The 20,272-nt window shown below is 37.3% G+C and overlaps 1 protein-coding gene across 1 annotated transcript; it reads left to right on the forward strand.

Moving 5' to 3' along the window:
* The first annotated feature begins 9,208 nt into the window (after positions 1-9,208).
* LOC148726583 (sodium/hydrogen exchanger 9-like) lies at positions 9,209-10,213 on the forward strand. Its single transcript, XM_088729021.1, has 2 exons — positions 9,209-9,363; positions 9,888-10,213. Exons 1-2 carry the CDS (start codon positions 9,259-9,261, stop codon positions 10,065-10,067), a joined length of 285 nt encoding a protein of 94 aa, XP_088585147.1. The 5' UTR covers positions 9,209-9,258; the 3' UTR covers positions 10,068-10,213.
* Positions 10,214-20,272: the final 10,059 nt, after the last annotated feature.

The following is a 20,272-nucleotide window of genomic DNA, read 5'->3' on the forward strand; positions in this document are numbered from 1 at the left end:
CTATAACATAGTTGCACCATAATCTTCAATCTTTAGTTCTTAGTTTCGACATAGTAGATCTTAGGAGAAAGATATCAACTAAACAACTAAGAATTTGTATAGAAGATTTGATATCTAGCGAAAATGACTTTTATGAAATAAAGATTAACAGCTTATTCTCAAATTTTGTTTGGTTTCACACTTATTTGGAATTGTTTATGTGTTTTTTTTTTTTTAATGTTTTGGGAGTTAGTTTCGTTGGTGTTTTTTTTTTAATCATAATCATTATTAGACTAATCTTTGTTTTAGGGCATTTGTGTCACTCACTTAATTTTAGATCGTAACACAAGAATACCTATTTCCTTATTTATATTCTAAGCATTTCCATTACAGAACAAGCACTCTCAGGTTTGGAGAAAACATCTTTTTGGAGAAATTTTGTCATTTATTATTTAGGGAGTTTTGTATTGGTCATGAACGTCCTTAATGCACTGCATTGTTTTTTTCGAAAGCAGGCTGAAAATAGTTTTATTTTTTCTTTAATTGATGTAGGTAGAAGGGAAAAAGAAGTACCTCAACCCAAAAAAGTACAAAAGTAATCTATTTCATCATGTTTGCACTGTTAATTTTTTTACGATAACTGTAATTACGATAATTGGAAAATGGAAAGACTCAAATTTTAATCTCCTCTTAAATTACGATTTCGTTCAGTTTATCTCCCTGCTGGAGAAAGAGCAGAGAGTGCATTCTACGGAGCTGGTTTTTTTTCTTAATTTTAAGTCTTTGGAAGGGCTCGTCTCTGATAAAAACTTGGACATTTTTGGGAAAACAATTTTATTTTTCGGAATAAAATATTTGAAATGCCCAAGGCACATACAGAAGAATGAACAAAAGCCGATTCCGCTCTATGTCAAATATTTTAAGTTTAAACTTTAATGTTTGAATAGTTTGTAAAAAAAAAAAAGGGGGAAAATGACGAACCAACAAGGTATAACTCGCTGATGGTACGCTTTGTACGCTTTATCTAACCTCAACTGAACTTGCGATACATTTTCCAATAAATGCTTAACTATACAGAACATTCACTCGGTATTGCAAAAAAATTTGGTTTTCTCACTATCTCCCTTAAAAGTGCGTCACATCCAGTCCTTGGTAATGCTAGACCCGGGAATGTGACTTTTCATGTCTCGCTGTTCGTTTTGTTTGTTTCTGACCCCTTCTGGAAACAGTCAAAAATATTCACATAAGCCTCATTGTCGTAGCATTTCGACCTTGGTTTTGTACGAGTCAGATCTTTGGAGCTTCTCGGTGAAATTGTATATTTGGTGTGTGTTGGTTGAGGGTAAACTTTTCCTTTGCTATTTCTCCCTTTACGTTGCTGGGAGCTTTCATGTCGGACTGTAGTGATTGCCATGATGGCTGACGAGGGTTCGTCCGGCGGGAAACCACACGAAACAATTGCATCACCAGGACACTTATAAAGCGTTGGATCAGAGATGGATCTTCCAAGAGCCGCTTTAGGTTTCTCGTCAACTTCTCCGGCGATATCAGTGGAGGAGAATGTTTTCTGTATTGAGCTACTTGTTTTCCCGTTGTGTGTTCGTAGCTCTTTTGATGCAGTGCTGGAGTCATTTTTCTTAGAGGATTGTGTGGCATCAGCGAATTGCTGGTTATTCGCTGATGTTCTCATCCCCAACAACTCTTGAACGGCGTTTCGAAAACGACGATCCCTGTAGAAGTACAAGACAGGAGTTATTATAGAGTTGAACTGCACGAAAACCTCTGATAACCGGAATGTGGAGTTCATGCGAAAAACGGGGGAAAAGTTACCCAACGTGGCAATGACGACCGAAGGAACAAACGGAATCAGAAGTCCAGCTGTTAATAAACCAGTTGTCTTAGCAACTTTAGATTCAAGTTTGGCTTTCATCATGCTAGTAACCTGGCTAGTTTGGTTTTGCTTTCGCTTCCGAAGTCCGAGGAAAATCATGATGTAAAAATATGCGATGGCGAACAAACAAGTTACAACCAGAATGATTTCAAGTTCAAGCCATCGATCAACAATTTTTCGGTCCACACCAATGATGATCATCGCAACGGTTGGAATCTGTTTGAGGATTGCCAACAGCCAAGCAGTGGCTCCGAGAATTTTAAGGAGACGTTTGGTTACTTTGTTTCTGTAATCCGTCCAACATTTTATGGCCATGTGTCTCTCCCATCCTATGGCTGTTAAGTGATATAACGAAGAATTGGACATCAAGAAGATCAAGCATTTGTTTACAACTGAATCGAACGTGCACACATGCTTGACTGAAACCTGGGTAAGCATTAGAACATCGACTATGGCAGACATTGGCATAGTTATAGCTCCTGTTGCGAGATCAGTAACAGCCATGCTTCTCAGCAAAATATTGGAGAGTTTTTGCAGTTCTCTGCTTTTCGTCAAAGCGACAATCACCAAAATGTTTAGGAGAGTGGCGATAGGGGCAGCAATAAATATCATGACATTTAAAATCCACGGTAACGTTGTATCAGTGAAATCCCAGATGAGGTACGGAAGTTTTTGGCAGAAGTACAACGAACTGTTGGCAGAGGTGAAATTATAATTCACTGTTGTGTTATTTGCCGCCATGCCGTGACCTGGTGCCACATAAAGGAGCGTTTAGCTCCTGAGCTTTTTTGTTTTTCTAAGTTTTTTAAAACTTTTCCTCTGGTGATTTAGTTCTTTCCTTTCCGCTCCAGTTTCCTTCGCGATGTTTTTGACAGAAAGATGACACCAAATTCGACGCTTTTTTCTTTTCACAGTTCAGTAATTATCTGTAAAGGTACAGAACAGGATGCACGAATGAGGCCAGTGTCGAAAGGCCTTAAATTCTATTTCAATAGGACATTGCTATATGTTTTTTCTTTTTTTTCCTTTTAAAATTGATAAAATGATTGGAAAGCTTATGGCATCAATTAGAGCCGATCGGGGCCTCTTAATGGGTTTGAAACGTTACTAATGACGCTATTGAAAGTGTTTGAAAAGAGTTTGTAAGGAATTAAGTTGCAACTGTCTAATTGCTCTCGATCTTACTTTAAACGGCGTTTTCTAAGGCCATTAGATTAAACCTATTTAAGCTCACATTTATTGGACAAAGCTTTCTATGTTTTCTTTCGCGCAGATAATTTTAAGTTTGGAAATTTTTGTCGTTCGTAAACTTAACCTTCGACGCAGGTTACTTACCAGTATATTCGCAAACAGTTTCATTTTGTCTCGTTTAAGTGTTTTTCGTGATTTTACAGCGAACGAAGGATAGTGGCTATATCTTAACGCAATTTTATTTCAAAGATGTAATTTGATTCTGTCGCGATTAAGCTTTAGAAAAAATACCTATGAATTAGATTTTCTCTTCAGGCTGCGGTCTAAAAGGCTGACTTCTAAAGAATATCAATCCACTTAGCAGGGTAAATTTGATTTAGCTAACAAAGTAATCCACCCATGCATTGGTTTTGCTCTACTAGCTTTGTGATTGGTTTAGTAAACGCGGCCCTCATAAGTAATAAAGGTATAGAACTAAACCAGCTGCTACTTGGACAGGGTGATTTTTCTTTCTCTCAAGGCGATTTACATGTTTTTGCACTGTTTTCTTATTGGTCGCTTTTAATATCTTCCTTTGATCTCATTGGTCTCTGTGATTATTCAGATCTCAGTGTTACGAAACTTAACCGGAAAACGCTCCATTCTATCGTTAAGGTCTACCTTGAGGTGAATTTACGTGGCTCTTTATAAAACAAAAATAAAAATCAAACTAAACTAGGGGCCATGATAATTTGGTAATTGATAATTTTACTGGGTTGATAATGTGAATTGGTCGCCTCAAAGAATTTAACAATCAACTCTGTTCATAAGACCAAATTATCATGAAATACCCCCCGCAGAGGCAACACCACAGTTTCTTTAGAAAATCACCCCCCTTCATTCATTTGAAGGCCATATTCATTAAAAAAGTGCAATTTTTCGCTGGGACTTTCGATGAAGAAACCTCCTCTTAAAAAGAATTCTTTTGTTTTGTTTTGTTTTGTTTTGTTTTCTTTTTTCGTTTTAGTCGCCTACAGGTGCTATTGTGCACCCAACACCCCATAAGTCACATTTTTTTCTGAACTGTAATCTGATTTCCTTTTCAGCTCTCAGTAAATAGCTTATCAACCACAAAATCATGGGAATCTCTACTGTTTATCAAATCCTCGATGAAGTGTGGGTAAACATTTATAGACACAATAGCTGACCTGATGGCCGAGGTTACCCATAAATCGGCTGTTAATGTGTTAGTTATGTCCTTGCCGAAAAGGCTAATGTTATGGGGCTAATGAATTGAGATTATGAACCAGTAACGTGTTTGTCTTATATGATTTACCAATCGGGGGCTGAAGTTCAAATTTAAAATGCATTTGTTTTCACCGTTTCAGAGAAAATAAGTACGAAGGCCTAAAATATGAAAAACAAAAACAAACAAAGCTTTCGCTAGAATTGTTGTTCCGTGGGGTTGAGCTTAAAATTCTAATCATCGACACCGATTCTCCGTCATAGGAAAAACCTTAACAAAAAGGAATTGATTACTTAGTCCCATTGACATCACGATTAAACTACCATAAGAAAATAAAACAAACATCAATTAGGGCTCAGAAGCTAGAAAGAGACATCGGCTCTAAATTTTATTCGTATCAGATTTTTTTTATTGTTTTTGCAGCCTTCCCTGATATCCAGAATTTGCCAGTCTTTTTCATTATTGACTGAAACCTTTCTCAAGAAGCCATCTGCTCACTAACAATAGATGCAGTAAAAAAATTATAAATGAACTGAACTGATAACCGACTGAACCTTCCGATTGACAGCCTTTCTTACCATGCTTCAATAAGCGTTCACTCGCAGCAAACAACAAACAAAGTCAGTGATAATCCGGCGAAAAACAGTTCCAACCTTAGTATGTGTACTTTTATGCACGCACGAATATGCCTATCTTATGATTAAATTTTTTTGTTTTTGTTATTACCGACTCACTGCAAGTTAATCGATTACATGTCTTTCCACTTTTACCTAGTCTTTGTAAATCACTTCATGTGCAATTCTTCTACTGCAAATTATTAAGCAGAAAGCGAAATATTCGGCTTTTGAATAAAGCAACGATGATAATTAAAATCAAATGCAATTTGTTCATCACAAGACTCCCAGCTGCTTTATAAACAATGTTAGTTGCACACCATCGTTATTGTAATTAAGTCGGAGCATCAAGCCATCAAGCAAATCTTGAACTTGTGATCATGATCGTGCGAAACGTGTTATCAGGATGATTAGAAAGTTTACATGTGATGTTAATACCGGTTCTATTTTCATGAGACTTTCCGAAATTTCCCATTAACATTCATTTGGCACAGCTAGCTCAGTTCATGTTGTCATCGAAAAAATCTATTCTCCCTCAAAAATTTGAAAATGTCTACCTGAGTAACAACCAAACCCATAGCTACAGTACAAGGCACCCAAACTCCTTTTGTCTACCATTATATAGGACAAATATTCGGCAATTTTCCGTTTCCCATGAAGGTTCAAAGCTTTTTAGCTCCATCACACTTGAAATCACTAGCCCTTTATCTCTAACATCTTGTGGTAAAAAACTGAATAGATAAATACAATGAAATACAAAATATCTATCATCAACAATCATAAACTCTGCTATTTAATATTTTATCAAAAGGCTGTCCGGCCCCGCTTGCGCAATCCCACAGAAAACCACAGTGAAAGCTGACTTGTGCTGGGCTGGATGTGAGCCAAGCAGGAAATAACTGCCCAGCCCTGCTGTCCACACGTCGCTTTGTTACAAAAAGATTTAAGGACAACAGAAACGAGGAAAGAAAGCTGCGGTTTATAAAGAATTGTGAGTTTCTTGTTTTGACTCGAAAAAATAAATGAAAAGTCTTAATTGTATCACTTTTAAGCCCTCATTTGGCTGCGCGTGCCTGTCTATCGCGTTCTGTTTAAGTTGAAATTCTCAACACTTAGTGGTCATACGATAAGATATACTTATTGACAAAGTTTGGTCGTACCGGACGGGTAAATACATAGTATGGCTTGTCAACACCTTTTTTTCTATATCGATCTAGATATTTTACTTTTATTTTGAACAGATGGCGAGTAACGGAATAGCAAACCGTAATTCAGCACAAAGATTCTTCGCAGAACTATTCAGAGTTTGCAGATTTTTTTTTAATTCTTCCAGATCACAAAGAGGGAAAAAATATTATTTCATTCAAGTTTTTTTCGCAAACTAGAAGAGAAAATATCTGTTGTTTTTTTCCGGATTTCATTTGACAAATCATTTGTGTACGGCAGATGCTTCAAAAGCTTTCAGGGAATAGTAACAGAAATAAGGCATCTTCTAATTTTGCTGCCTGGATTTTACATAAGGTTAGAGCTTTCTGAAGATATCAGTAAGTAAAGAATCTGAACTCTTGCTTTTTCCAAAGTAAAATTTGAGAGGAGCAAAAAAGGAAGGTTTTTGGTTTACTTAATCTGGTATCCGCTTAATGAAGTTTGTTCCCTTCTAAATTCCTGGATGTAGCGCGGTGGCAAGTTTTACTCTCCCAACTGATCACAACGTATTAATTTAATTTTAACATTAGCTTTAACTTTATTTAAAGAGAGAGGTGCAATAACCTGCAACGGTTTTCTAACCTGCGGCCCTCATCAAATAATCCCAACCCATCCCACCCCAGGGGAGGACATCCATCACACAGTAATCTCGTGCGTGGGAAATTAACGTCTCCTACCCCTAACCCTGCAGGAGACGGGATCGCCATTTATTCGTCCCTATCCGAGAAGACTAGAATATCTGACCATTTCTTGATGTTAGAGAAAGGTAGCACATTCTTCTCAATTATTTTAAGATCTTGAGTGTTGGTCCGGCCGGGACTCGAACCATCGACCTCCCGTTACTAACTGAGTCAACTGGGAGGCGATCTTCGTTGGCTAATGCTTAGAATTTGATTGTAACTTTCAGAAAGTTTCACCTCGGTAAGACAGTAATAAGGTGTAGAGATATTGCCATTTTGAGTCATTGGGATTGACATGGGAGTGCCTTCCTCTTGGCTGATGTAGGTTCAGTCTAGATCTAATTTTTTCGTAAATTTGGGAATGATCTCAAGGTTTTAAGAGTTGATTAATCTATTATCAAGAGGTACCTTGCAGGAGCCAGCGCAGCATAACACTGGAACCTTAAATTCCTATGTAAATTTGACCGGAATGTACATGTAATTTTCCAAGGATTTAAGCAATTCTTTTTGCATCCTTCCACGAGAAAAAAGGAAAGGTTTCTTAATTTTTACCCCTATGTAAACTTTCAGGAGACCTTTACCCACTCAAAACGGTTTCCATTCAATGATGATTTGTTATTCTTCTGTATTTCTCCGCTCTTCACACGTACTCCTGTGCATAATCCTTTATGCATCCTTCCTTTTCGTGACGTAAAATTGGTTCTCTTTAATTTTACCTTTTCATGACATATTTGCTCTCCACAAAAAGCGCCCCTCGGTGCTTTGCGATTCATATCCTCGCTCCTTTGCAATCGGTAATTCTTGACTTAATCCTCACTTCCCACTTTCACGAAATATATTCACTCGGAGGGAAATGTATGATAATGATTTTTCGTCCCCATATTTGCAGTTTATGTACTTCTTTGTTGTATGCAAATGCTGTTCATTCCCTCTGACGAAGGGGTAACAACCGAAAACTAAGCTTTGAAACTCTTTATAATTACGGTGGCAATTTACATCTTCAACTCATTTGATAAACCAAAATTGCCTTCTTCTTCACGAGGGATTGTTTTTCGCCAGGGTTTTTTCGAAATTGAGCGACAGTAAAACGACTTTATCCGAAAATAATTTTCGATAACCGTCGAAAAAAAAAAGAAAAAAAAAAAAGAAAAGTTACCAAGAATTGGCAGAAATAATTTTGCTTCTGAATGTTTACAATTTGTGTTCACCTGCTCACTTACGTTTAGGAAAAGAAGATAGTTTGGGTGTGATCATTGCGGAAAACAAATTATGTAAATAAGGAACGTTTGTGATGAATATAGACACTATCCATATCACATCAAGTCGTTGAAGCAAAGTGGGTTCGCCCCCACTTATACCAGTTTTATGGCATGGATGGAACTACTGAGAAGACTATTCAAGACCGACCAATTTAATTCTGGAATGATTACATGTTTTGGTTGAATGATCGCAATTTAGTTTCTTATTGGATTTGTTGGAAATTTTACTCCATAAACTGGGTGAAAAGGCCTCACCAAAGTTGTAGAGGTCATATCATTATATTGATTATAGTAAACTGCATTTAGAATGTAGTCAAGATTCCTGACTCGTTGATTAGTACGCTCATCAGCTTTTTTGGCGCAGGTCGCTGAGAAAAACAGCACGAAGGGGTATGTTTACAAAACTGTTGGTGTTTTATTATTAAAACAAGGGTGATTGGCAAATAGCCCTATAACGAACTGAAGTACATAACTACGGTCATTTCTCATGTTAATGAGCTCGGCTTTAGAGTGTTCTTTTGTAGGCTCCAGGTAAGTTTTTGATTAAGTATAACCTGTGCTGTTTATCAGAAATTTAAGTGCTTTTAACTGAATTTCTAACTTCTATTGACGCGTTTTGAAGGAATGGCCTTGATTAAGCTTCTACGTGGCCTAGACTCGCAAAGAAGACAAGCTTTATGTCTGCAGTAAATAAATTATGTGCTTTGTAGAGGCCATTTTGAAAAACCGAAACCCTGCTGTCAATATGAGGCCTGGAAGATCAGTTGGTAGTGGCAGCCAACCACTGTTTGGATGGCACGGGTCCAATCGAGATTGGTTGAATTCTGAAGTTTCTTTACCGACTTCAAGTCGGTTTTTCTGCATTGGCTCAATTGGCTCAATTTTATTCAAGGCGCGTCATAAGGAGTGTTTGCGCTTTTGAATATGCGCTTTTGAATATTTTATTGGAAAAGCGCAATACAAATAATAAATAAATGTTGTTATTGTTATTGCTGTTGTAATTTTATTACAAATCTTCTCGCAGCTTTCGACAAACGAGAGGGAATGGGAAAAAGGAAGAAACCCACTTTCCTTCTTTCGCGCTCCTCTCTCCCAACTTCCCGCCTGCTTTACAGCAGAGCAGAGCACATTACAGCAGAGGTCTTTTTATTACTGTAGGGTAAATGTAGTAAAAGCAAAACTTATTTTAATTTCCTTGACAAACGCTACGTATATGAAGCCTATTTTTACTAACTATGGCCAGCCTCTGACAGAGACTTTACCGGGTTGGTGCGGTCCTCTTGCAAGATTCCTCTCAAGATCACGGCCTGATACAAAGGTACGGTTTCAAATTCGGGCAGAGGGGATTTCTAGATTAATGAATTTTTAATCGTTTGTCTCACGATGTAAGAGTCCGCATGCTAATCAATTGTGAATTGGTCGCAACGTTTCGACTGCTACACTGCTAGTCTTTGTCAGGCGACGAGGTCAAAGGTTTATACTTGTCACTTTTTATAGCACCTTGGATCGTTGTTATCGCTTTTAAATTCTTTAGTTCCTCCTCTAGTTTAGTGCCATGTTTCTTTGGTTCACACTCGAGACTTACAAAGTGACAAGTGCGGACGTTTCTCAGCTCTGTCACCCAGGCACCCAGGAGCATCAATTAGTGCTAGTTAACTGTTATTATTGAACCTGGAGAAATGCAGAGAAGAAGGGGGGGGGGGGGTTAACCTGCGATTTGCTGGGATTTCATCCAGGGGAAGTAGACGTCCTCTCAGGGACGATGTACGGTTCTTACATGCAACTTACATCCACAATGAAAGGTTACCCGGCTAAGCTTTTACTGGTTTTGTTTTAATGTAGACAGAAACCGTGGCAACAGATAGCGACGAAGACATGCTCAATATAAATGGACAACTGAGTTTTACCAGCGAAGTAATGGTCAGACCTGCAAGCGGCAGTGTGAACAGCGGTGAGCCACCTGACCAGATGAGGGAAGGCGACCTGGGACTAGGTGCTGAGCAAATGACAACCAGGGCATGAATAATTTTATCAAACAAAAGGTTTCTGTAAGTGCTTGACTATAACAACAAAAGTTTACCCACTTGGAGTAAAAAACAACAGTCAATCGCCAAGTTTCAGCCTCAGATGAGTGCTTATCAATTAGCCTATAACTTAGAAAAAAACTGCTTCTCTTGGTGAAATATGACTACGTCTAGGAAAAACGTGTTTTTTTTTTTTAATTGCCGTTAAAACTGGAATTACCTCTGGTATACTTAGCCGCGTAGGCTTATGCTGTTTATTTTGCTTCTCACCCACTGAAAATGTCGGGATCCTACAGTCTAACGTTTATAGCCTCCCATGTAGTATTCTTAGGAAGTCGCTACACTTCTTAGTCACAAAAGAATCGTATTTCTTGCCGTTTTGTTGCTAGATCCATGCGTTTCCTATTGGCCATTTTCGATATATTGAGATTCTATCACGGCTCCGAGACTTGGGGGAATTTAACAAAAAAAATAGTCCTTCTTCCCTCGATCTCGATGTGATTTTTTTTGTTTTATTCCCCCAAGCCTCGGAGCCAGTGAATTTTAGTATGCCGAAAATGGTCTCTCATTTCCAGTTTCTCATTTTTTCAAGCCATTTACCATTGAAGCGGCGTGAACGATGCCCGGTTCACGAACGGTTTAGATTTCAGATCTTAAGAAAGCAATTTTTACTGGCCGGGTTGCTGTTATAGAATGTCGGTTGCAGGCTCGCAAGTAACTGTTCAGGGCTACGTAACGCGTTGGAATGGACGTGCAATGAATTTGCAAATGGCGACTTCAGAGGGAGCTTAAAAACCGTCAAGTATTTACAATTTTTGTCCCCTTAATGGGATTCATAATTTTGAAGTAGTCTTTCCTCTCGTAACAATTTATTAGAGAGGAGTAATATTAAATGGCTGATCGTTTGAAAACATGTTTAACTCAGTCCCAACAGGGACACGAAATTTCTTGCAAAGTCTGTTAATTTACTGATAAAAATAAAGATGAGATAGGAATTAAATTTAATTTCAATTACATCATTGATAGTCAAATTTCTTATGATACCAGAAATTGCTTATGAAGGTGATATTTGTCATATGGGGAACACTTCATGTCTAAAAGCAAATCGACTACTCAACCTTCTGACTTTACTAATTAATATAAAGCGACAAAACTGGGATAAGCTCTCAAAGTCATAGTTAAAAAGTGATCTCTCTGAGAAAAAAATTAATTTAAAATTGAACATCTTATTTTAAAGATTGTACCTGTTGAGACTAGCTTGTCTATTTGTTTTGAATCATGTCTAAAAATGTTGAACGTAGGTGATAACTCCTTAAACTTAGTAAGCTTTTTATTTCTAGTTTTTCTATCTGTACATAAGGTCATAGGTCACAATTGTTTTCCTTCAAGTAGAGCAATTTTTTCTAGCTGTTATGCGAGAAATTGTATTTGAAAGGAATTAAGTCATTCAGTTGATGTAAATTTAACGTGATTTTAATGAAATTCTCTATTTACACCACTTTGCCTGGAGGAAGTTAAAACATAAGAAGATTTTCCTATTAAAAATCGCTCAGATTGTAATGAATAGAATAATCCATAGAACACTCTCGTCATACTTTTTTTTTCTATCGTTCACGGCATATCGGTACTATTACGTGATAGCACCTTCATCTTCAATATTTAGTTCTTTGTCTCAAGACATTAGATCTTAAGAGAAAGATATCAACTAAGCCACCAATAATTTGTATGAGAGATTTGATATCTTGCGAAAATGTATTTTTCTCAAATAAAGAGTAATAGCTTATTATCAGACTTTGTTCGGTTTCACATTTACTTGGAATTGTTTATGGTTTTTTCTATTGTTTTGGGAGTTATTTTTCCGTGGTTTTTTTTTTTTAATCATTATTGTTATTTGACTAGTGTTTCTTTTAGCGCATTTGTGTCACTCACTCAATTTTAGATCGTAACACAAGAAGAAATGTTTCCTTGTTTATATTCCGAGCATTTCCATTGTAGAACGAGCACTCAGGTTTGGAGAAAACATCATTTTGGAGAAATATTGTCATTTATTATTTAGGGAGTTTTGTATTGGTCATGAACGTCCTTAATGCACTACATTGTTTTTTTCGAAAGCAGGTTGAAAACAGTTTGATATTTTCTTTAATTGATCTAGGTGGAAGGGAAAAAGAAGTGCCCCTATCCATAAAAGTACAAAAACTAATCTATTTTATCATGTTTGCACTGTTAATTTTTTTACGATAACTGTAATTACGATAATTGGAAAATGAAGTCTCATTTTTTAATGTCCTCTTCAGCTACGATTTCCTTCAGTTTATCTCCCTGCAGGAGAAAAAAGAGAGGAAGCATTCTACAGGGCTCCCTTTTTTTTTCTTTTTTCTTAATTTTAAGTCTTTGGAAGGGCTCGTCTCTGATAAAAACTTGGACATTTTTTCTTAATTTTAAGTCTTTGGAAGGGCTCGTCTCTGATAAAAACTTGGCCATTTTTGGGAAAACAATTTGATTTTTCGGAATGAACTATTTGAAATGTCAAGGCACATCAAGAAAAAATAAACAAAAGCCGATTCAGCTCTATGTTAAATATCTTAAGATTAAACTTTAATGGTTGAATAGTTTGTAAAAAAAAAAAGAAGAAATAAAAACAGAGATGACGAATCAACAAGGTGTAACTCGCTGATGATACACTTTATCTAACCTCAAACTTGCAATAGAAATTTCACCTAGTATTGCAAAAAAATTTGGTTTTCTCACTACCTCCCTTAAAACTGTGTCACATCAAGTCGTTGGTAATGTTAGACCTTGGAATAGGACATTTCATGTCTCACTGTTCATTTTGTTTGTTTCTTGCCAATTTGGAAATAGTCAGAAATATTTAATTACATAAGCCTCATTCGTATATGAGCACGATCCTTCGCAGTAAAGCACTATTTGAGCAATAGTGAAAATCAGACCTGAAAAAAATTTCAGGCCTGATTGTCGCAGGATTTCGACCTTGGTTTTGTACGAGTCAGATCTGTGGAGCTTCTCGGTGAAATTGTTTATTTGGTGTGTGTTGGTAGAGGGTAAACCTTTCCTTTACTACTACTCCCTTTACGTTGCTGGGAACTTTTATGTTGGACTGTTGTGATTGCCGTGATGGCTGACGAGGGTTCGTCCGGCGGGGAACCGCATGAAACAACTGAATCACGAGGACACTGATAAAGCGTTGGATCAGAGATGGATCTTCCAAGAGCCGCTTTAGGTCCCTCGTCAACTTTTCCGGCGATGTCAGTGGAGAAGAATGTTTTCTGTATCGAGCTAATTGTTTTCCCGTTGCGTCCTGGTAGCTCTTTTGATGCAGTGCTGAAGTCGTTTTTCTTAGAGGATTGTGCGGCATCAACGGATTGCTGGTTATTCCTTGATGTTTTCATCCCCAACAACCCTTGAACGGCGTTTCGAAAACGACGATCTCTGTAGAAGTACAAGACAGGAGTTATTATAGAATTGAACTGCACGAAAACCTCTGATAGCCGGATTGGGGAGTTCATGCGAAAAGCGGGGAAAAAGTTACCCAACGCGACAATGACGATTGAAGGAACAAACGAAATCAGAAGTCCAGCTGTTAATAAACCAGTTGTCTTCGCAACTTTAGATTCGAGTTTTGCTTTTATCATGCTAGTAACCTGGCTAGTTTGGTTTTGCTTTCGCTTCCGAAGTCCGAGGAACACCATGATGTAAAAATATGCGATGGCGAACAAACAAGTCACAACCAGAATGATTTCAAGTTCAAACCATCGATCAACAATTTTTCGGTCCACACCAATGATGATCATCGCAACGGTTGGAATCTGTTTAAGGATTGCCAACAGCCAAGCAGTGGCTCCGAGTATTTTAAGGAGACGTTTGGTTACTTTGTTTCTGTAGTCCGTCCAACATTTTATGGCCATGTATCTCTCCCAAGCAATGGCTGTTAAGTGATATAACGAAGAACTGGACATCAAGAACATCAAGCCTTTGTTTACAAATGAATCGAACGTGCACACATGCTTCACTGAAACCTGGGTAAGCATTAGGACATCGACTATGGCAGACATTGGCATAGTTATAGCTCCTGTTGCAAGATCAGTAACGGCCATGCTTCTCAGCAAAATATTGGAGAGTTTTTGCAGTTCTCTGCTTTTCGTCAAGGCGACAATCACCAAAATGTTTAGGAGAGTGGCGATAGGGGCAGCAATGAATATGATGACATCTAAAATCCACGGTAACGTTGTATCGGTGAAATCCCAGATGAGGTACGGAAATTTTTGGCAAAAGTACAACGAACTGTTGGCAGAGGTGGAATCGTAACTGACTGTTGTGTTATTTGCCGCCATACCGTGACCTGGTGTCACATAAAGGAGCGTTTAGCTCCTGAGCTGTTTTTGTTTATCCAAGTTTTTGAAACATTTCCTCTAATGATTTAGTTCTTTCCTTTCCGCTCCAGTTTTCTTCGCGATGTTTTTGACGGCAAGATAACACCAAATTCGACGCTTTTTTCTTTTCGTAGTTCAGTAATTATCTGTAAAGGTACAGAACAGGATGCGTGAATGAGGCAAGTGTCGAAAGGCCTCAACTTTTATTTCAATAGGACATTAGCTATATTTTCTTTCTTTTTTTTCCTTTTAAAATTGATGAAATGTTTGGAAAGCTTATGGCATGGATTAGAGCCGATGGGTGCCCCTTAATGGGTTTGAAACGTTACTAATCTCGCTATTGGAAGTGTTTGAAAAGAGGTTGTAAGGAGTTAAGTTGCAACTGTCTAATTGTTCTCGATCTTACTTTAGACAGCGTTTTTTAAGACCATTAGATTGAACCTATCTAAGCTCACATTTATTGGACAAAGCTTTCTATATTTTAAATTTTGCTATATTTTATATTTTGCAGACAATTTTAAGGTTGGAAATATTTGCCGTTCGTAAATTTAACCTTCTATGTAGGCTACTGACCAGTATATTCGTAAAAAAATTCATTTTGTCTCGTTTAAGCGTTTTTTGGTGATTTTACAGCGAACGAAGGATGGTGGCTATATCTTAACGAAATTTTGTTTCAAAGATGTAATTTGATTCTGTCGCAAAGCTGTAGAAAATGTACCTATGAATTAGATTTTCTCTTCAGGCTGCAGCTTAAAAGGCTGATTTCTAAAGAATATCAATCCACTTACCAGGGTAAATTTAATTTAGCCCACAAAGTAATCCACCCTTGCATTGGTTTTGCTCTACTAGCTTTGTGATTGGTTTAGTGATCTCGCGGCCCTCATAAGTAATAAAAGTATAGAACTAAACCAGCTGCTACTTGGACACGGTGTATGTTTTTTTCTCTCAGGGCGATTTACATGTTTTAGCACTGTTTTCTCATTGGTCGCATTTAATGTCTTCCTTTGATCTCATTGGTCTCTGTGATTATTCAGATCTCAGTGTTACGAAAATTAACCGGATAACGTTCCATTTTATCGTTAACGCCTACCTTGAGGTGAATTTACGTGGCTCTTTATAAAACAAAAATCAAACCAAACTTGGGGCCATAATGATTTCGTAATTGATAATTTTACTGAGTTGATAATGTGAATAGGTCGCCTTAAAGAATTTAACAATCAACTCTGTTAATAAGACCAAATTATCTTGAAATACCCCCCGCAGAGGCAGCACCACAGTTTCTTTAGAAAATCACCCCCTTCATTCATTTGAAGGCCATAATCATTAAAAAAGCCCAATTTTTCAGTGGGACGTACGATAAAGAAACCTTTTCATAAAAAGAAGTCTTTTTTTTGTTTGTTTGTTTTTGTTTTTTTTCGGTTTAGTCGCCTGCAGGTGCTATTGTGCACCCAACACCCCGTAAGTGACATTTTTTTCTGAACTGTAATCTGGATTCCTTTTCAGCTCTCAGTAAATAGCTTATCAACCACAAAATCAAGGGAATCTCTATACTGTTTATCAAATCCTAGATGAAGTCTGGGCAAACATTTAAAGACACAATAGCTGATCTGATGGCCGACGGTTACCCATAAAGCGGTTGTTATGTGTTCGTTGTGTCCTTGCCGAAAAGGGCAATGTTACGGGGCTACTGAATTGAGATTCTGAACCAGCAATGTGTTCGTCTTATATGATTTACCAATCGGGGGCGGAAGTTCAAATTTAAAATGCTCTTGTTTTCACCGTTTAAGAGAAAATAAGTACGAAGGCCTAAAATATGAAAAACAAAAACAAACAAAGCTTTTGCCGCAATTGTTGTTCCGTGGGGTTGAGCTTAAAATTCTAATCATCGACACCAATTGTCCGTCATAGGAAAAAACTTAACGAAAAGGAATTGATTACTTGCTTTCCCATTGACATCACGATTAAACTACCATAAGAAAATAAAACAAACATCAATTAGGGCTCAGAAGCTAGCAAGAGACATGGGCTCTAAATTTTATTCCTATCAGATTTTTCCTCATTGGTTTTGCAGCCTTTCCTGATATCCAGAATTTGCCAGTATTTTTCATTATTGACTGAAACCTTTCTCAAGAAGCCATCTGTTCACCAACAATAGATGCAGTAAAATAATTATGAATTAACTGAACTGATGATCGACTGAACCTTCCGATTGACAACCTTTCTTACCATGCTTCAATAAGCGTTCACTCGCAGCAAACAGCAAACAACGTCAGTGATGAGACGGCGAAAAACAGTTCCAACCTTAGTATGTGTACTTTTATCCACGCACGGATGTGCCTATCTTATGATTAAACATTTTCTTTTTTCTTATTACCGACTCACTGTAAGTTAATCGATTACATGTCTGGCCACTTTTACCCAGTCTTTGTAAATCACTTCATATGCAATTCTTCTACCGCAAATTGATAAGCAGAAAGCGAAATATTCGGCTTTTGAATAAAGCAACGATGGCAATTAAAATCAAATGCAATTTGTTCATCACAAGACTCCCAGCTGCTTTATAAACAATGTTAGTCCCACACAATCGTTATTGTAATTTAGTTGGAGTATCAAGCCATTAAGCAAATCTTGAATTTGTGATCGTGCGAAAAGTGTTATCAGGATGATTAGAAAGTGTGCATGTGATGTTAATACCGGTTCTATTTTCAAGAGACTTTCCGAAATTTCACATTAACATTCATTTGGCACAGCTAGGTCAGTTGATGTTCTCATCGAAAAAATCTATTCTCCCTCAAAAATTTGAAGATGTTTACACGAGTAACAACCAAATCCGTAGCTAGAGTACAAGGCACGCAAAGTCCTTTTGTCTACCATTATGTAGAACAAATATTCGGCAATTTTCCGTTTCCCATCAAGGTTCAAAGCTTTTTAGCTCTGTCACACCTGAAATCACTGGCCATTCATCTCTAACATCCGTGGCAAAAAATTAAATAGATAAATACAATAAGATAAAAAAAAAAAACTATCAACAACAATTATGAACTCTGCTATTTAATATTTTATCAAAATGCCGTCCGGCCCCGCTTGCGCAATCCTACAGAAAACCACAGTGAAAGCTGACTTGTGCTGGTCCGGACGTGAGCCAAGCAGAAAATAACTGCCAGGCCCTCCTGCCCACACGTCGATTTGTTGCAAAAAATTTAAAGGAAAACAGAAATGAGGAAAAAAAGCTGCGCTTTCTGAGGAATTAAGAGTTTCTTGTTTTGACTCGAAAAAATAAAAGGAAAGTCTTAATTGTATCATTTTTAAGCGCTCATTTGGCTGCGCGTGCGTGTCTATCGCATCCTATTTATGTTAGATTTTCAACACTTAGTGGTCATATGATAAGATACTTACTGACTAAGTTTGGTCGTACCGGACGGGTACATACATAGTATGGCTTTTCAACACCTTATTTTCTATATCGATCAAGATATTTTACTTTTATTTTGCACAAGTAGCTAGTAAAGAAATATCAAACCGTAACTCAGCACAAAGATTCTTCCCGGAACTATTCAGAGTTTGCAGATTTTTTTTGTAATTCTGCCAGATCACGAAGAGGGAAAAGTGTTATTCATTCAAGTTTTTTTCGCAAATTAGAAGAGGAAATATCTGTCTTTTTTTGTTTTCTTGATTTCATTTAACAAATCATTTGTGTAAGGCAGATGCTTTATAAGCTTCCAGGGAATAGTAACAGAACATGAGAAGACACACAGGGCTTGCACTGTAAGTATCTCGAAGAGCTCTAAACAATTCCTTATAACAAAATTATAGGGAATTTTAGTATAATTTCAGAGCTGAACAAAGAGTTTCCAGCAATCTGATTGGTCGAGCGGTTCCTTATATAACCGCTCCACGCGATTTATATAAAATGTTAAAATAAAATGTTGATAAATTTTACTAAAATGTTATGATTTTAGAAATTTCTCAGTTGTTCAGCTCTGAAATTATAGTAAAACAGTTATTCGCCTCAGGCTCGGTGAATATTGTCGAATAATCCCCTCGACTTCGTCTCGGGGATTATTCGACGATATTCACCTCGCTTTCGGCGGATAATTGTTAAATATAGATAAATTATAAGGAATTGTATGGAGCTTTTTTTAACATTAGTCGAGGCGCGGCGGGTGTTGTCATGTATGATCCTCGCAAGGGTCATACGCGACAGTCAAGAGCTGCCTTGCAGAGAAGAACGTCAAGAACACTTTAACATCTGTGATTAGAAATTCAGCAGGTGGCTGCTCTTTCGCGTCTGCGGTTTAAGCCTGACTCTAGTTGGGATGTTATCTACACCCGTTGGGTTTTTCGGTTGATTTTAAATTCATTAGTGAGGCCTGAAACGTGCAGTAAATGTAATGGTTGAAAAATAAACTCAAAATACGAAAATTAATGTATTCGCCATTTCCATTGTTTCGATGTTTAAGAACACTGTAACGTGGTAAAAAAAATTAGATTTTAGAAGTATTTTCTTTCAAAATTCGAAATTTGAGATGGAAAAAAATATAAAACAGAGATGATATTGTACTACATAAAATCTTAACCAGAAGAAATATCTTACTGTAGCTCCAATGAACTTTTGCGCACGCTATGACCCTCCGAAACTTAATGTTCATGTTTATCGAAGTTCGTGACGACACCAAATAATGTGTTGTGTTAGTCGGTGAAAGTTTGTGTCGACTAAAATCGTCTAAAGAACATTTTACCTTGACTAATCAGTAATTATGATGATAAGACACAAGATATGGCCATGTTTTTTCGAAATAAACCGATAAAACGATGTCTGACAAGAAGAATAATATACTAGACAACGGTAAATTCCATCCAGCCTCTGGACCCTCACACCTTGCTCAGCAAATATCGGAAATGAAAAAACAATCAAAATTTTATTTCCCCTTCTCAGGATGATTTTCGATGTCCTCGTTAAAGAATGAGGCTGTAAAAGATAAATATGTAGAAACGATTGAGCACAATGATTACGAAATAAAATTGGACTCATTTTCGCTGAGTAGCTTACGGCACCGGAATGAAGTCTGAAGCTTTTTAATTGAAGTCCTTCACTCTGTCACTGGACTGAGTTTTTCTTTTTCCATGGTTTCGACTTAGCTCCTTCGGTGTACCTTGCGCTGAAATGGGCGCACCTCGAAAGAGTCATCCATGCACAGTAAGACCCAATGGCTTCATGGAAATTTTCGAACATTTCCGTAACCAGTGCTTTACTTTTCCATTTTTCATCAAATTTTTCTTTATGATAATCTCTATTTCGCGGATGGCCTCCATTATTTACCACGTGCAACTAACTATGGTTCATTTACATGTATACAGCACTCACACATTCAGCCGTTCTCACAGGGTCACATCTTTTATTATGATTAGCACTTTAATTAAGTTTGAGCCAAAGTTTTTGCAATCAAGAGTACACCACTACATCACCTTCTTTGCTAACGTTTTTGTTAGGAGATTGGACACTAGTCTAGAGTATTATGGTATGTAGAGCAACCACGAGGTAGAGATTAAAAGGTTGAGTTGACTTAATGTGTAGTCTTCTCTTCCCCGCAATAACAGTTGTCAAGGTATCCCTAAATGTGCTCAGTTCTACAAATCTAGATGAGTTTCCTTAATTATAACATCATGTCTGGACTGCTCTTGAGTTTAATAACGTGATTCTAATGATTTTATCTACCATGAGTCTTAGGAAAAGTTTAATGACAAACCATCTGAAGAGTGCATATTAGTTTATTATCCTTCTTTCCTTCAGCTTATGCTTTATTTGCTTTTTTAT

The sequence above is a fragment of the Stylophora pistillata genome, chromosome 7, assembly GCF_964205215.1.
Source record: "Stylophora pistillata chromosome 7, jaStyPist1.2, whole genome shotgun sequence".
NCBI lineage: Eukaryota > Metazoa > Cnidaria > Anthozoa > Scleractinia > Pocilloporidae > Stylophora > Stylophora pistillata.